We start from the raw sequence: 18,727 nt of genomic DNA, 5'->3' as shown, positions 1-18,727 counted from the left end.
CACCCCTAGTCTCACGGATCGATTTTGAGAAACATATATTCTATTTGACCCAACTAATGAAAACATATTACTTTTTATATCAAACTGTTTTTTTCCCATTGCTTAGATAAGGTCAACCCGAGCCGTGAAATCGTCTCTTATGAGAGCTACTAAAATAAATTTATCAATAATATATAGGTCACCTAAGGTTTTGCTTTTGGTTAGGTTAGATATATTTTGCACCCCTAGTCTCACGGATCGATTTTGAGAAACATATATTCTATTTGACCCAACTAATGAAAACATATTACTTTTTATATCAAACTGTTTTTTTCCCATTGCTTAGATAAGGTCAACCCGAGCCGTGAAATCGTCTCTTATGAGAGCTACTAAAATAAATTTATCAATAATATATAGGTCACCTAAGGTTTTGCTTTTGGTTAGGTTAGATATATTTGTATTAGTGGGGATTTCAAAATTATATATATATATATATATATATGTGTGTGTCAATTAATTTAATTTCGAGATAAATGTGGCTGACAAAACATGGTATAGTCATTGTCACTTTAAACATACGGTAGGAAGAGAGTTTATTAGTGGGTAGATTTTCCGGTGGTTTGTTAAATTTTTTTTTGATGTGGAAATCCGCAGCTGCTAATTTTGGTGTGCATTAGGTAAATTTTCGGACTAACGCAATAGTCTGTAAACTACGTTAGTCAGGTAAACCACACAAAGCAAGCCCTGTGTGACAGACTAGTTCAAGAAGGTGTTGTAGGAGGAATCGAACTCCCGATCTCAGCCCAAAAATTCACCTACTCCACCAACTTGAACATCCCTTGGGGGCTTGTTAAATTTTTTTTGAGCATACATACGGTGGTTTGTTAATTAACTCCAATTTAAGCATACACTTGGCCACTGGTCAGGATTTATTTTAAAATATATGATTCTTTTAAATAATATATATATATATATATATTAATTTATGTATATATATATATATATATATATATATAATTTATGACGTGTGAACCTGTAATTGTTAGCTTCTGATGCGTATTGGATAAAACTCAAATTAACGCAATAACTTGCAAACTATGCTAGCCAAGTAACGACACTAACAAACCATATATATATATTCTTGATTCTCCCACTTAGGGTGCAGAGATTCATGGACGCTAGCTTTTTTTTTTCCCAGATGTTCACATGCATGTTTATCTACCTTTTTTTCAAAGAAAAAAATATTTCAACGACAATAAGTTGGCTAGCTATTATTTGAGCTGACACCGTTTGTTGTCTGTTGTTTGTTTGTTTGTTTTTTTTTTTTTCAGTTCATGTGAACATATATATATCTATACTATTATATAAAAGATATGTATATTATAGTAACTATTTTGAGGACACCAAATTTATTTATTTCATATTTATCATTTTCTATCAAATACCCACTTCCACGCACTCTATATTTTGATTTTTTTTAAAAATAAATAAATTTCTCTTTTGCACACGCCTTTTCCTAGTATTTTGTTTTAAAAAAAACTGCAAGTTAGGTGTCAAACCCCTGCATCCTGAGGTGTGTGAATTAAAACTATATACACACACACATACATATATACTAAAACGAAATAAATCTCCATCTTCATCTCCATCTCCATCCATCCCCATATATATTAATCATGCAAAAGGTTTTGGTATGCCACATTTTATGTATTTTGATAGCTATTTAATTACAAAAATGTCATAATTTACGTTTTTTGTCTTAATTTGTTGATTTTTTTTTACAAAAACGTCATTTTTATATATATATATATATTTTTAATTTAACTATATATGTTTTCTTTTACATTACAAAAAACAAACAATACAAATCTGCAACGCGTCCACCAAATACTAATATTACTAACTGAACGTGGTACACACAATACATGTGTTTTACGTTGGTATTGTCTCCCTCCTTTTTTTACTACACATTGATGACTATTTAATTACGGAAATTTCACATTATTATTATTATTATTATTATTATTATTATTATTATTATTATTATTATTATTATTTTCGGTCGCACCTATATGTTAATGGCTTGGTAGTTGGGGAGAAGTAATTTTGTGATTTTAAAAGGATAAGAAAATGTACTAGTGTTGTAATGGTAAGTTTTGCTGGTCAAGAAATGGTATTGAGCGGGCCGATTGTTAAATTATTTTATTAGTTAAAATTAATTAGAAAATGTACTGTGAAAATCATTGCTTTCAACCACACTTTGACAAGGTGCAAATGCGTAATTAAGATCCACGATGAATCAATTCACACGTACATTTGTTGGTGGCGAAATTAATCGAAATGATCTGATAAAAAATATATATAATTTGTGTATTTTTATTTTATTTTATTTTATTTTATTTTATTTTATTTTATTTTATTTTATATTATTTTATCGTGTCATCTTGTGAAAATTATTATGTATTAACTATAAAAATATTTCTTATATATTGTTAATGATAATTTTTTACAAAATATTATCAGCTATTTTGATATTTTACATCCACTTTGCCCTATAAAATATCTAAAAAGATATTAAAATTGTTGAAGATGATGGGTGACAGATATATAAAATTGAACTCCAAATATGAATGATATTCGAAGAGAAGTTTTACATATTTTTTTCAACAATATTATATTACTGGCAGTGGACTGTTAAGGAATATAAAATTAGATTTTGACCAAATGGGCTTTTGGTATGATAAGAGGGCCGAGTTTTGTAGATGATCTTTGTGGTTTACGATTTTCTGGATATTAAATTTAATTTAATTAGATGTGTGAGTTTTTTTTAAAAAAATATGTAATTATTCTAAATATTTATTGAAAAATCTACTAGTTCTACATAAAATTTACATTATTTGAGATCGCATATACTATATATCATGATTTTATACTCACTCTACTTCAATGTGGAAAAAAATTTCTCAGCGTTGCGAGTTTGATCCTCGTTTGGAGTATATTTTTCGCTGAAATATTGTGGGGTATGCTCTGAGGTTGGGCCATGTTGCTTCCTTCTTCAGGTCTTTGTCGGTCGTGCACATCCCTCGATTTAACCTCTGTATGAGCCAATGCATCTCTAACTCATTTGAAATGAGGTCCTCTCCAAAGTCAACCTTTTGTTTAAAAAATTTTATTTTTGTTACTGAATTGTAGTAGGTGGTGTGAACTTGAACGTTAAATTTTAACATAAAGTATAGTTTTATATACAATACCATTTATGTAAATTATAATCATATCAGAATAGTCTTTTTTCCTCTACACTAATTTTATCAAACATGTCAATTTGTGACGAAGCTCTTAACCGAAAAATCCATGAAAACATATTATTTTTTTATTTAAAATATCATTTTTCACGATAAATATAAACTAAATGAACACTTTTAACATATATATACGTGATATTATATCACAAGAGATTTAATAAAAAGTTTACTTAAATGACAATAATTTCCATATCCAATTTTTTATTTGAATTCGATATAATTTTTCTTTTCTTTAAGATGAAATATGTGAGACAACTCAACTTGCTCATATTCATAATAAGTAATATTTTTATCATGAAATGTATATTCTAATATGTATTCTGATGAATATTTATTCGTGAAATAAATCAACCTATTCATATTTAGGATTAATAAGATTTTATCTTAGGAGTGATGTGTCACAAAATTTCGTTCTCGTGTGATTGTAATATGTTATATGTACACATTGACTTATATATTAATCACATACCACACATAAAATTATAAAATCATTTCTTCACTTTATTTGAAAAAATATTTTTTAAAATATATTAAAAATATTTATTTAATTTCAAATATAACGTGATTCGCGTCAATTAATAATTAATAATTAATAAACATATAAACGAGTGTACAGTATGTATACTGGATACGCGGGTCCACTGTTATTAAGCTCGCGCGATAAACATCAAACTGATATAAGCGATACTTCCCAACACTCCCAAATTGCATGAATTCTTCCAAATTCTGAACCACCCTCTCCTCCGCCGTACGCGCCACCGAACCCCTCTGGCCTCTATCTGCGTGAATCGGCCACTCGTGTTCCCTCATAAGTTTCTGCGATTTGAGAAATGGGTTCAGCTTGATTTTTCAGTGATTAGGATGAAGATTCAGTGTAGCGTTTGTGATGCGGCGGAGGCGAAGGTTCTCTGCTGCGCCGACGAGGCGGTGCTGTGTTGGGGTTGTGACCAGAAGGTGCACGCCGCTAATAAACTCGCGAGCAAGCACCAAAGGGTTCTCCTCTCCAGCTCTTCCTCCCAGATGCCGAAATGTGATATCTGCCAGGTTCGTTCATTTTTCTCATTTTTCCCTTTTCAAAACAATTTTTTTTTTTTTTTTTTTACTTGGGTGGGCGGTGAAATATGAATGGTAAATTGGTCACGGCAAATTTACCTGTTCAATATGGTTTTTTTGGACTTAAAAATCTGAATTCTGAAGATATTTTCACTTTTTTTTAATCCCCCTTTTGTGTGATTCGCTGGACCTGATGATGATGATTCGAATGATAAATATCTTGGGATTCTTAGTCACCAGTGCGGCATTGTTTCGGTACTGATATTAAAAGTGGTCCATGCCAAAGGGTCAGAGCTAGCCCTTTTATTTTTTTGTATACTTTTTTGTTTTTAATTTATTATATATTCTCAAACTTCTTTTTTTTTGTTCTTTTTTTTTTTTCAAGTTTGTTTAAAAGTTAATTTGAAAGTGAAAAATTAAGGAAAAGGTAATGGAATCAAGAAATTAATAAGCCGTTTTAAATTAACCCTGTGAATTACTATCCGCGAACCTAAAATTTGTTTACCAATTACCAATATGCTTTAATTCTGTGGTTGGATTTGATAACTTTTCATTACACAAGGTTTTTGTTTATGTACTATGTACTTTTGATCAGACGCAAGGTATGAGAGCTCTACTTTGAGTTTTAGCTGCAAGATCTTTGCTTTTCTTATGTTTGGTTTGATTGGTTATTGCAGGAAAGCGTTGGTTACTTCTTTTGCGTTCAGGATAGAGCTTTACTATGCCGAAAATGCGATGCTGCCATACACAGCACGAATGCTTTGGTATCTTTGCATCAGAGGTTTTTGCTCACTGGAGTCAAGGTAGGAAAAGAAGCAACCGAATCATGGCCATCATCTTCGACTACTAACACTCGTTCTGATGAGAATATCTCGGGGGCAGAATCTCGTTCTGTCCCTAAGCCGACGACCCCAATGTCATCAAGTGGTGTTGGGAGTGACTTGAAGCTGTCGAAGCTTTTTTTCGCTGGTGGTTCTGGTGCTGCGCAGTGGCCGTTGGATGGATTTCTCAGAATTGATGATTTCAATCAGAATGCTAGTTTCCTGAACAATGGCTTGTCGAAGGTATAATGATATTTATGACTATTAATTTTCATTCTATTATATAGAAGGAGCCGGAAATTCTGTTTATTTGTAGTTCTCAGACAGATGTAGTTGCTACCATTTGTTGTTTCTTCGTTGCTCGATTCATATGCTTACTTGGGCTCTTGCACCTAATGTCTATGTATATCTGTAGTAAAAGGACTGAAACTTTTGAGTTTCAAATTCGAATTGGCTTCCGGATTCTTGAGATGTGATTTCTGCTGTTTTCCTGGTGTCACTAGTTAAACTGATATTTATGATCCATTTTTTCTCTTCCTTTGAATTGTCATATCAGGCGAATAGTGCGAAACTTGGAGGTTCCATTTGCTCCCGAGCCATTGAGGGATCGTTAGAGGCCAACGAGTGTCTGGATCAGATGTCGGATACATTCTGGGCTGTGCCACAGATCACTTCTCAGCTCACAGAATCCGAGCTTCAGTTGTCCAAAAGTTGCCAGAATCCATCGAATTATGCTACCTTTGTGCCTGATGTGAGTTCACCATGGTTCCAGATTTCCCGTCTCCATCAAGAACCACAACCACACGGTACGAGCTCCAAGAGGAGGCGGCAATTCTGATACATCCTCCAAGATCTTCGGTTTTTGCCTCGAGACATCGTGTGGAGGTTACATGGCGTTTTATGATCTATCGTTCCTACATCATCTTTAAAAGGCTTTTGTCCTTTGTATCCAAAAATAAATGATGTGGTAGAAAGCTGATGATTGTGTTTTAAATATTGTAGAAGACATCTGGTGTGTGTTTGTGTTAATTTAGTAGGATTTTGTTTGTTTCCTCGCAATTCTTGGGTTTGATGGATAGGATGCCTACTTTTTTTAAGTTGCTTTTGCTAACGTTATGTGATCATGCACCTTATTCAAATAATTAATCACTTGTATATATGCCAAATATTTATCACATCTATCTATATCATCTATTTATAATGAGTATTGAGCTGAGAGACTTTAAGCTCTGTCTGGATAAATATTTATAAAACGTCTTCATATTTTTTTTTTTAAATATGTGTTTACAAAACTATTATATAAAATCATTTTTATAATAATAAAAAATATATATTTTGATTTTCATCATTGTCAACGTAAAAAAAAACACATTTAATCTATTCTTTAAAAAGAACCGAAGTATACTTTTTTTAAAATGTTTTTCAAAATATTTTTTAAAAAAATTTGTTCAAACACATGCTTTAAATTTTTTGAATTATAAAACATAAAAAATGTTTTCAAAGTACAAGTTCACAAAAAATCTTTAAATACTAGTTCAAACAGAGGCTCAGTGTTGCCGATCAAAAGCGTCAAAAATTAATAAAATGATAGTTTTTTTTTTCCACATCGAAAAAAGGAAACTAAAGTTATCAAAACAGTTTTGACCTCACATAAATAAACACGAAAATAAACCAAAGCAAAATAAAGGTTGCAAAACCAATATACAGTTTCATTCATAAAAAAATAAATCACGAAATACAAAACAAAGAAACAAAATAAGAGAAAGAAAGCAATCTCCTTTCAGGTCTACAAAACATTGTTTTCACTGTTTCATTCATCAAAAAATAATAAAGCCTAAATGTACAGTGCAGAAAGGGACAAGTTCATTACTAGACATACTATAAAACAGACAACCATGGGGGGCGCATCATCAATCCAAGAATTTAGTCCATTGCGGGTCACCTTCGCTTCGTCCCTGTTTATATCACTTACGACGCCCTCTTTTCCCAGTAATCACTATCCAAAGGGACGGGATAAAGATCGGTAGTAGCAGCAGATGAAGCAGTCCAAGGCACATCCATTGAGATACTGTGTCCCTGAACATCACTAAACTTAACTACCTTGTCCTCCTCAGTTCCCCTTTTTTGGGGTTTAATCACGTCCATCGGGATGTTCAAGTTCGACATGAACTGTTCAACACGGGTTTTTCCTTCGAGTATGCTGACCACAGATGACATACTTGGTCTTTCTGCGGCTACAGTACTCGTGCAAAGAAGAGCTATGTTGATAGTTGTCATCACTTCTTCTGCATCAAAGTTTGATTCCAGTCGCGAGTCGACTAGTTCCATTAAATTCCCGTCTTGCTTCAAGGAATGAGCCTGAATAATAGAGCCAGAGAAAAGAAGAGGGTGAGTACATAATTGGACATCTTCGAAACTATACATACATCCCTAATTATAAGGGTGCAAAAGAGCCTAATTATATTGTTTTCAGGTTCATCCTGAAAATATTCAAGCTACATTCATCTTTAACATCTATTACATGTTCTTAAACTGTTAATTTTTGTCTCTATAACGTTAAGAGTAGGGGGACGAATTTTAAACATCCGAGAGTCTGATTTGGAGGGCGACTCCATTGCTCGCCTAGTTAGACGATCTTGCTTTCAGAAGCATATAACTATTTCATTCTGATGCGCATGTAAAATGAAGAAATGACGTGCTTCGGTTGTCTAGAAATTATAATTGCATGGAAACTTAATTTTGGTAGATACATAAAAATGATGAGTAAAATTAGCTATGTTACCCAGTCAAGAAGATAGAAGCACTCATCCTTTGGCCTGATGCTTGTATTGCTCTTTCCACTGACAATCTCCAAAAGAACAACCCCAAAACTGTATACGTCTGCTTTGTCAGTCAGATAGCCTCGCATTGCATATTCAGGCGCCATATATCCACTGGAAAATCCAAGAAAACGGTAAATTTCCTTGTATATAAGAAAGTGAAGATTGTGATGAGTATGGATCATTGACTGATTGGTTACTCACTGAGTTCCAGCGATTCGTGTGCTTATATGAGTATTTTCCTCTTCGTCAAGTTTGGCAAGCCCAAAATCGGATATTTTTGGGTTAAGATTTTTGTCGAGAAGTATGTTTGTTGCCTTGATGTCACGATGAACAATTTTCAGTCTCGATTCTTCGTGCAGATAAGCCAAACCCCTTGCTATACCGATGCAAATCTTATGCCTTGTAGGCCAATCCAAGTTCAACCGGTGTTGTTCTGGACCTGTAAACATTGTGCTTACTTTATATTCAATATTTTTACTAGAAGTTAAGTATTTTTCAGAAAAATCAATGGAAGACAAGCAGTGTGTGTTGCCGTAAGTATTCAAACTTTAAGTATGTCTACCTAGTTGGGGTCACATCATTCATCCATGCTATTTTACTAGTCGACTTTGTAAAAACTTCACAAGCTCGAGCTCGACTAAAATAATTGAGATTAAGCTCAAGCTCAAGTTTAGGAATATATCATAAAATAACTTGGCATTTTTATATGATAATAATCATAATTATTTACTTAGCGTTGCATCCATCTGAAACAAAAAAATACGAAGTTAAGGCGTAAGCTCATGTTGAAACTCACCAAATAATGCACGAGCGAGGCTGTTATTCTCCAAGTACTCATAGATAAGCAACAGCTGGTTTCCTTCAATACAACATCCATGTAGCCTCACAAGATGAGGATTTTGCAGAGCCGAAATCATGCCTATTTCATTGACAAACTCACGGTTGCCTTGCTTCGATTTGGAAGAGAGCTGCTTTACAGCAATGAGAGTACCATCCCCCAAAGTTCCCTTCAAAAAGCATCCAGTCCCAAACCAAAAATTCAGAAGAAAAACTAGAAGATTTCCGATGAAAAACGAAACTGATGAAAATGAATTTGTAGATTAGTTGTTCTTCAGGTCACCTTGTAGACAGGACCAAAACCACCTTCTCCAATCTTATTAGCTGCGTCAAAATTCTTTGTTGCGGCTTTAATTTGCTTCAAGGTAAATGATGTAGTTTGAAGGTCTACATTCTTAAACTCTGCAATAAAAAGAGAGGTTTGTTGTATAATCGCGTGAACACTCATGTTGCAAGTTAAGAAAGAAGTAGAGACCAAAATTTAAGTACCATTTTCCAGGGTATCTTCTCGCCGACAGAACTTCCACCAAAGAAGGAACATGACTAGCAAGACCGTAGAAAGGACACCGATCACTATTCCAGCTATAGCTCCTCCAGAAATGCCACTGTTTTCCGAAGGTGGAGTAAAATCTGAACAAATATGATAGAAAGGGGTGAATTGTGAGAAACATTGACATTTGTCAAACAATTCGCCTCAAAAGGGAAGAAGCACTTACTAGGATCTACAGATATAGCTGAAATTAGCGGTCCATACACTCCTCTATCAGGTATGGCAATTGTCCCCTTCCCAGCCCAAAAGAAGCGGATATCCAACGTACCATCAGTCACAACAGCTGTGAAATTTTTTACCAGTGGCTTGTTAACTCCACCGGCTTCATCTTCAATGTTCAAATCTTTCAGTACAAGCTTCCCCTGAAAAGATGGATCACATAGAATTATCAAACTATTCAATGCTAAATTCTGATTCCTCCTTTGTTCGATGATTGCAGTGCCGCATCTAATACCTGAATGTAAACATCGAAAATACGCCTCCCAAGGCTACGGTAATTCGGGCCACTAGTAAAAACTATTTCAGCAAAATGAAGGTTCACGGTGTAATTTCCGTTTATCAGACAAAACCCGTAGTAAGTCAATGACAGGGGGGAGAGTCGGGCATCCATATACAGCTGAGGATTTTCCCCGACCATGTTTGAGCTGTTGGACAAGAAGTATGTGTCTGTGGGGTTAGAATCGTCCAAGAAATGTCCCGTGTTACTAAATGCCCAATTCGATGCACTTTGGACGAAATTCGAAGGCCCTCCATAAATCACATCACCATCATAGGTAGTACCTTTGACGTCCACCACTTGTTTCCCACCGCAATTTATATGCATGGAGTAATATCCTGTGACAAAGGAATTTTTATTGACAAACTAAAAACGTAAGGCGTTCGATCTTGATCATCACATTGTGTCATCCATTGGTAGTTTTGAAACGTAAATCACTATCTCATGAATGGAACATTATCAGCAAACATGAGAAAATGGGCGGAAACAATCTGTCTAAATATATAAACTTACGTCGACTACACTGAAAGCTTCTCAAGCAGGAAACAATACCACTGGAAATGCAATACAAAGTGTACAACTAATTAGCTCAATATATCACTAAATGCTATATGTAAAATCCAAACTCTGACAAAAGAAATGCAACAAACTTACGGGGTACTGGGCTTTGAGCTTGCAAATAAATTCCTGATAGAATAATGGTAAGTAACGTTAGTTTTAAAAATCGAAAAAAATTGATACTAAAACATGAGTAAAAGCATCTCACAGCTTGCGCGGCTGACAGTTCAAGGATGAATTTCCAATAGTCAGATTGTTGTATGAAAGATCACTGCAACAAAAGGTAAATCGATTTTCATAAGTAAATAACAGTCCATTCCTATCGGTTTTCGTTTTTCGTTTTACGGTTTTTATGACTGGTATGGTCTACTTCTTTACCATAACCTTATAAAGAAAATAAAATATCGTGGTCTCTCTTTGTAATCTAAGACTCGATACAATCCTGCAAATTTCACCAAGCAGGAGCCGTAAACGCTCATAGCATTGCCAAGATTGGGGCTCCAATATTATAGGCATTTTTACGCCTGATACTAGAAATGCACACGCTTGGAATAGAACTTGGATAAATTGGACCAAGTAGTACCTCTTATTTAGAAATAACATCAAATGATAGGGTATATTACAACCTTGGCTTTAATGAGAAGTGAGAGTTGAGAGAAGTAAAATCGAATGCAACTTACATGACGTCTCCCTCTGCCTGCATCCAAGAAGGCAACGGCCCAGAGAGGGAGTTCCCAGTTAGATAGCTGGACAATGGCTATTACAAATTAGAGAATCTCAAGATATTTCTTGTTATATTCAATAAATTTGTCACATTTATACATTGAATAAAATCTATTTCGAAGTTCTGATGCGAAGAGAGTCCATTTATTTATTATATTCACACAAATCCCATGGCTTATAGAATCCAGATTTAAGTAATTATTTTGGACAAGGGTTCTATCTTTTGTTCTTCCTTTAATAAGTCATCAAAACAAATCTGTTCGGCTTTAAAGTTTCAGTGGAGCTACCTAAATGTTTTCCTTCAGGTCACATATAAGCTCTTCGCTTCAACTAGTACAAAATTTCCCATTTTGAGCTAAGGAACGAAAATACAGAAGCCACTAATTCAACAACAATGTGGGCAATGAACTTGCTCATCAAAATCCTTACATGTAATCTGTGTTTGAAATACCACTGAAGCTGTCCGGAATTGGTCCAGTTAGGTTGTTGAAACTGAGATCTCTGCATAAGAGATGTCAAAAACAGAACTAATGAAAATACTGCCAAGAAAAAAAAAACAATTCCATGAGTTACTTCATGTCATAAAGCCAACTTTCGAAATTTTTAAAAGAGAAATCAGTACTTGATGGTATTTTTATGAAGTGAGATTTTTTCATGACATCAAGTATACTACAATTAAAAGCATTTTAAAATACAACGAAAATACACGATCACTCAACGGATTCTCATAGAAGAAAGGGGTTTACTAACAAGACTTTCAACTTTGTCATTCTTCCCAGATAAGCTGGCAACTGTCCTACGATATTGCAACTCCTCAAAATCCTGTGCAACCAAACCCAACAGTTCAATCTGGGAGGCAATTATTTTTCAACAATACCAAAATGAAACCATCCCATGAATCATACTCACAGTGTCTTAAGGTTTGTCATATTGGCGAGAAATGGAAAAGCCGATTCATTGCCGTTGAGGTCACTAATTCTCCTGCATATTTAGAGTCACATTTCTCTATCATGATCAAGTTTTCCTTGAGCAATTCATTTCATTGCATTTTGAAGCGTCTATATCATCCTATCAATCAAACACTATAAATATAACAATAAGGGGTACAACTCAAATATGAGTCATATCATATACTCACAAGTCGGTTAATTGGGTAAGGGTAGCAATACCGGAAGGAATTGGTCCCGACAAACCACTTCCCTGCATCACTCTGAAAAGATCAAGTTTAAGTTACAAATGGCTAAAAATCATTGAAAATAATAGAAAATCAGACGATGGCATAAGTAATGACGGCCAATGAAGTCTTACATTTTCGTAATGTTTGTCCAGTTCTGAATAAAGGATGGTATGCTTCCTGTGAAGTTATTATCCCCGATACGACTGCAACAACAAAGATGTGTTTAGCGAATCACGTTTAAAACAAAACACACAATTCCCAAATGAAATCGAATAAAAAGTAAGGAAGTTACAAGTCCTTCAGCGTAGTCAACTTTGCTAGCGTCCCAGGTAGTTCGCCCGTTAAATAGTTTGAAGTAAAGAGCCTTGAGTCATAAAAATATTGTAACAAGATCAGCTTGAGAATCAAATCAAATCAAGAAGTAACGCAAAGAAACAAAAGGCGCAGGCTATAAGACATTAAAATAAACATCCACACCAATGTGTGAACTAGGGGCGGAACACATATCCTGTCCCAAACAAAATCCTAAACATGCCCCTAAATTCCAGGAAAGAAAAGTTGAGATTAACAGATAAAGCAAATCAAAGGGCTTTACAATTTCTCTATGACAGGAAGATTCCCGAACTCTGGAGGTATAGTTCCTGTCAGCTGATTGAACTCCAAGGTACTGTAACCATTTTTTTTTTTTAAAAAAAAACAAGAAACCTTAATCAACGTATGAATCAGATCAAAATTTCATCTTTCACATGAAAACTGTAATAATAAAACACAAATGGGCATCCAAAAAAACTTTACAGATTCGCAAGTGTGCTGATGTTTGCAAGCTCTTTCGGGATCGTACCCGTTATCCGATTTCCAAGGAGGGAACTGCGTCAAGATATGGTTGGATCAGTACCAATTACTCAAAAGTTGAGTGAAATTTAAGGATAAAGAGAAGAAAGACACACATGTTTACGAGTTTCATAGAGCCCCATTCCGGAGGGATCGTGCCGTTAAGGTAGTTGCGAGTCAGGTCACTGCATGAAATGAAAATTTTGACAATTGAAATTAGTTATATCCCCTGCTCTTGGAGAATCAGTCGGATTTATTAAAAAACAAAACAAAACTTTATATATATATGCTCGCATACATACTTACATTTGCTGAAGAAAAGGGAGTCCGACTATATCCGCCGGCACTGTTCCGGGAAGAGACTGTCCTTTGAGAATTCTGCAATAGGGACCGCGACCTATAAATCATTACAACCTCTCCTACAGTACCGAAATTGCTTTACAAATAATTCTGTATTTTTTTGTGGAGAAAATCATGATATTATTTAGGACCAAATTTTTTGTTTTATGACTTTCCTTCAAAATTTTAGTGTTTTTCTTTTTTACACTAAAGCACGAAAAAATCTGGTGCAGGCGATCAAAATTATATACATACATGCTAACAACATGGCAAACTGTGTTGTTTATGCTGCAGGTACATGTGACGTTATTCTCGTATGCGTCCACCGGCGGCGAAATCCAACCCGCCGACCCGCTGCACGGATCCACGCTAAAATTCCAATCACTCTTCCCCAGTGTGATGCCAATTAAACGCAGGGAAGACACTGCACAAAAAAGGTGTGAGTAGTAATAATATTAACAACGCATTACATGTACTTCACAAATCTTATCTTTATCTTAACAACTGCAAAATGAACTGAATTAATCTTACGTTCGTCGGCGGGCAAGAGTGTGGCACAGGAACCAAAACCCACCAAGAAAACGATTAATGCGACGAGTGTGATTCGGAAGAACATGGCGATGATCTGATCTATCAATCTTTTAGATGAAACTATGAAATAATGAGTTTCGCATTGTGTGTGTGTCTGTGTGTAATAATGCAAAGGATAACAGAAACGGATACAGATTATGAAGTAAAACTTGGAACTGTTCTATGCATTATTATTAATGCTCGTTGACTATTTGTAAAGACGCGTTTCTTTCTTGTTTTCTTGTGAGACCATATTACTATTTTAGTGACAATAATTGTTTTTTTTTTTTAAAAAAATCTGGGTCGTGGATTCGTTGTATAAATGTATTTTCACAAATCTTGATTAATTGTGGATTAATTGTATTAATGTTTTTTTACAATTTTGACAACTAATGTATCGTATTATTATAATAAAAGGTCAAGATTAGCTCCTTAATTCATAATCTATCTTATAACAACGTTATGTATTGTGTCGATCTGGATTTAGATTTAATAATGCGAACAACGGTGACATTTGGGATTAAAATAATTGTATACCCCATTTTTGTCAAACAAGTTGTTTCCTTTTATATATATATATATATATATATACACATATACGCGCATATATACACATTAAAATATTTATAACACTATTTAATGGATGAGGCGTATCCCTGACCGACTCTACTAATAAAAAAAAAATTATTTATTTTCACTATAAATATGAAAATAATCGACGGCTCACAAAATATCTAATTATATATTATATATCCATGTGTATTTGATATTAGTTTTTTTTACATCTTAGTATTATTCTTATTTGTTGGATTCACAATCGATATTATATTAATATAACATCAACAGGACTAGACATGTCAAATCACACTTACCTACCAAATATATATAGGCATGCCTTGCTGTAAACCTTTATTTTCTCGATCAAATTGCCATGTTAGGATATAAGTATAAAATTGTAGAAAATATTTCAATGAGGAGCTTTATTTACTCTGCAGACAAATCAACGTCAAGTAGATATAATTAGCTAGGAAACGATACAACGATTTCATATTGATTGATAAGAAATTCGAATTTGGTTTGCATTATTGATTTCCGTTTCATGACTCGAGTTTGAGATCCATTCGATATTAATAAACTCGTGTTTTTTTGTCATTGATAAATTGTGTCGTCGTCGGGATCTCGATCATTAATATTTGTTCGAACGTGGCTAGCTAGCATGGTAGTATACACATGAGCTCTTAAAAACATATCAACGAGCTAGCTTGAGTTTTTAGCAAAAAAGTTATAAAACAAGTTGGAGGGTTTATCTTTAACTCTTTCTTTATGGATGATAATGACTTTTTATAGATATATTTACAGATTCTCGAGAAAAATGACCAGGTTTGTAATTGTTTAATCATTGGACTTAGTAAATCGTGAGGTATTATTGATAGTTATCATGTGGTTATAATAATAATTTAAACAAAAACTCCGATGGTTTCACGGATCAATTTTTTTGAGATAAATATCTTATTTGAATTATTCATGAAAAAAATAATTTTTAATTTTAATTATTTTTTTTTTATAAATATAAATAGAATTGACATATGTCAAAAAAAAAAATGTGAATATTTGACAAGATAAGAACTGATCGATAATTTAACAGTGTCATTGTAAGTGCTTTTTCTTTTTTATTTTTGTCTTTTTTTCCTTTTTTGTTTGTACGTGGGTGTACCATGTTGAAGAAAGGAATGGGTGTACTTAGGAGTTAGAAAAAAATATTGAAATATCGGAAAATTGTATCGAAAAAATTATCGAAATTATCAAAAAAATCGGTATATCAAAAATTTCGGTATGGTATCATACCGTATCGAAATTTTCGGTATCGGTATGGTAAATTTTTTTTTTCAGTAAAATAATTTTTTTAAAAAATATATATATGAAAATTTTCGGTATACCGACTTTTTTGCAGGTATACCGAATTTTTTTCGGTATACCGATAATTTTTCGGTATACAAAATTTTTTTTGAATTTGATATCGGTACACGGTATAGATTTTTGCTATACCAAAAGTTCGGTATACCAAAAATTCGATATATTCGATATACGGTACGGTATCGGTATGAAAAAATTCCATACCGATTTTTTCGATACGGTATCCGATTTTTGGTACGGTATACCGTACCGACCCACCCTAAATGTACTGTACAATGTGAACTGTTTTGTGGTGACTAAGACATGTCTAGACTCTAGATTATACATTATTGTCCCGAAATATTTTTACGATTTTTTTGTTTGTTGTTTTTACGTTAGTACTCTTGCTAAAAATATTAGAAATTAAATCTAGAAAAATATTTAAATCATTTTTAAAATTTTCTGATTTATATCAAATATACACCTCTCGTAAGTCAGCGATAATAGCGTGGTTTTAAGCAATTATATTCTTAAATAATGGTGTGTTTGAGATATTTTTTTATAAGAAAATATGGTTTTGTTTGTATTTTTAAAATATATATTGACACTGTTTTATCTATGTTAGGTCCAACTTTAATAACATGTTAACTTATCTGTTTACTGGTTAGTTACTTTACCTCCGGAACTTTAATAAATAAAAAGGTCATCGTGGCATACGATATAGTGATCCGGCCCGTGATCAATGAAGACTAAACTCTTGATATTAAAAAGTATTATTAGTTTTTCTCTTTCTTAATTTTTACTTTTTGGCTCATATCCTTGTTGTTTTGTTTCAGATTCTTTATCCTTCTATTAAAATCAACAATATTTTCATCATCTTGAATCTTCTTTATCTACTAATCAGAGACTTAAGCATGCAATTAAACATAATAATCTTAATCAGAATAACTGCGGAATTTTAAAATAGAATAATAACAGGTAAACAAAACTTATTGGTCAACCCTGCTATCGAGTCTTGATCATCACCTAACCTCTCCATCCCCGGGAGAACTACCTGCATCTGCCCCATGGAATAGGACATCAAAGCCAACATAAAATAATCGAAAGTGAGCTTAACATGCTCAGTACGAGAGTATGAGTATACAATATTATACGTGCATGTATGCAAGTGAACTGGGTACATACCAAGACTCTTAGGTCAAGAAACAAGCTCATAGACCGGACCCAGGATATATAGCACGCTGCGCGCCGTCGCCTCAAGAGGTGGCTCATATACCCAGTGGATAATGGTAACTTGATACTAGTACATGTGTCCAACCATCACGGTGACCTGACACAAGACTTACGTATCCAACCATCCATAAAACTCGTAGGGTGAGCGCCCTACTACAGGTTACCTCTAAGGTAAAAGGCTCAATATGCATATGAATGCAACATACAGTCATGAAATGTTGTATCATATAAATCATTCAATCACATAATACATGCAAACACTTAATACATGCATATTCATCTGGATATCTCGAATAAATACTTCCGTACCTTTCTAAGGCAAATCCTAAAAGCTCCCCTCTAGGTCCAAGCCTACCATGCGACACTACATCATAAATAACCATGCATTATCTAGCATGTCAAACATCACCTATTAGGCTCTAAAAGTCTTAATTAAACTATAGTCTACTCCCTATTTCTTATAGGGAACCAAAGTCATACTTTCGTCCGTCGTCAGTCCGCTGATGTCGCATGTCCCAGAGCTTGGGCATAGCCTAGCTACGACCCCTGGACGCCTCGCCAGAGCTCCGTCTCCCGGCCACTACCGCGGACACTGTTCGCTATAAAAATACTATTTCTTATTCCAAATCTTAAAGAAAGAGTCCCGAAGCCCTTAAAATAAAGACATAACAGGAGAGGAGAGGAATAATTTGCATTCCAAATGAGAGCTCTCGGACCTCTATTTATAAGAATCGATCGGACGGTCCGATCTATGCATGACTTCCATGTCGCATGCATGCAAGTTCGGACGATCAGATCTCTCTTTGGATCATCCGATCTCTTGCATTCGATACACCTGTAGGATTTTCTTTTGACATCTGTCCCGGTGTGTTCGGATCGTCCGATCTCACCATCCTCTGAACTCCAAACGTGCCTCCGAACTGTCCTAGTTCGAACCTTCCGAAAGCTCCGAGCCCAATAAGCCCAACAAGGCATTTTCGAGCATTCTGAACTCAATTCCTTGGTTCATTAGACCTTATTCAATACCTTTAATCATGTTTTGTTAAATCTGAACATGATTAGTAATTTAATCTTATAAAATAGAATCGGGCTACTACATTCTCCCCTTACTTAAGATATTTCATCATCGAACAATCTTAAGTATTGAATGAAGTTGATTCTGAATAAACATATTTTATTCAAACTGGACATTTTACAAAATACTACTGAAATACACTTTTTAAAACAAATCTGAACGCATAACGCTCTCAAGTTCCCAAGAGGCTTTTTCAGTGCCTAGATACTGCCACTGTACTGGAACAAGAGAAATGATTCTCGTTGCGTGAACTATATCTCATGTCATTGCCATTAATCCAATCAGACCAATAAACTCTAGAGATATCTTTCTGGTAAATCAACTGTACCAATCCCTGGTTGAATTAATTCTGGTCCTACCATTTGTCGCTCCCCCACTTCTTCCCAGAACAGTAGAGTATGAAATCATCGTCCGTACAATGCCTCGGATGGTGTCACACCATTACTGTTGTATGCAAAACCAATTAGC

At 34.3% G+C, this 18,727-nt stretch overlaps 2 protein-coding genes across 2 annotated transcripts; one reads left to right on the top strand and one right to left on the bottom strand.

The window, feature by feature from the left end:
- Nucleotides 1-3,928: 3,928 nt before the first annotated feature.
- LOC140880593 (B-box zinc finger protein 22-like) lies at nt 3,929-6,296 on the top strand. Its single transcript, XM_073285165.1, has 3 exons — nt 3,929-4,325; nt 5,012-5,398; nt 5,712-6,296. Exons 1-3 carry the CDS (start codon nt 4,143-4,145, stop codon nt 5,991-5,993), a joined length of 852 nt encoding a protein of 283 aa, XP_073141266.1. The 5' UTR covers nt 3,929-4,142; the 3' UTR covers nt 5,994-6,296.
- A 514-nt stretch (nt 6,297-6,810) lies between these two features.
- LOC140880592 (probable leucine-rich repeat receptor-like serine/threonine-protein kinase At3g14840) lies at nt 6,811-14,226 on the bottom strand. The gene is made up of 24 exons (XM_073285163.1): nt 14,020-14,226; nt 13,744-13,912; nt 13,456-13,527; nt 13,266-13,334; nt 13,114-13,185; nt 12,914-12,985; nt 12,611-12,682; nt 12,450-12,521; nt 12,280-12,351; nt 12,051-12,122; nt 11,892-11,963; nt 11,571-11,642; nt 11,099-11,164; nt 10,627-10,689; nt 10,515-10,547; nt 10,374-10,414; nt 9,819-10,198; nt 9,531-9,726; nt 9,304-9,444; nt 9,098-9,216; nt 8,774-8,984; nt 8,179-8,416; nt 7,938-8,088; nt 6,811-7,513 (listed from the first exon to the last, which is right to left on the bottom strand). Exons 1-24 carry the CDS (start codon nt 14,102-14,104, stop codon nt 7,124-7,126), a joined length of 3,000 nt encoding a protein of 999 aa, XP_073141264.1. The 5' UTR covers nt 14,105-14,226; the 3' UTR covers nt 6,811-7,123.
- Nucleotides 14,227-18,727: the final 4,501 nt, after the last annotated feature.

Source organism: Henckelia pumila, chromosome 2 (genome assembly GCF_033568475.1).
Source record: "Henckelia pumila isolate YLH828 chromosome 2, ASM3356847v2, whole genome shotgun sequence".
In the NCBI taxonomy this organism is placed as follows: Eukaryota; Viridiplantae; Streptophyta; class Magnoliopsida; order Lamiales; family Gesneriaceae; genus Henckelia; species Henckelia pumila.
The sequence above is the reverse complement of the archived record's forward strand: the minus strand, read 5'-3'. Positions and strand labels throughout refer to the sequence as shown.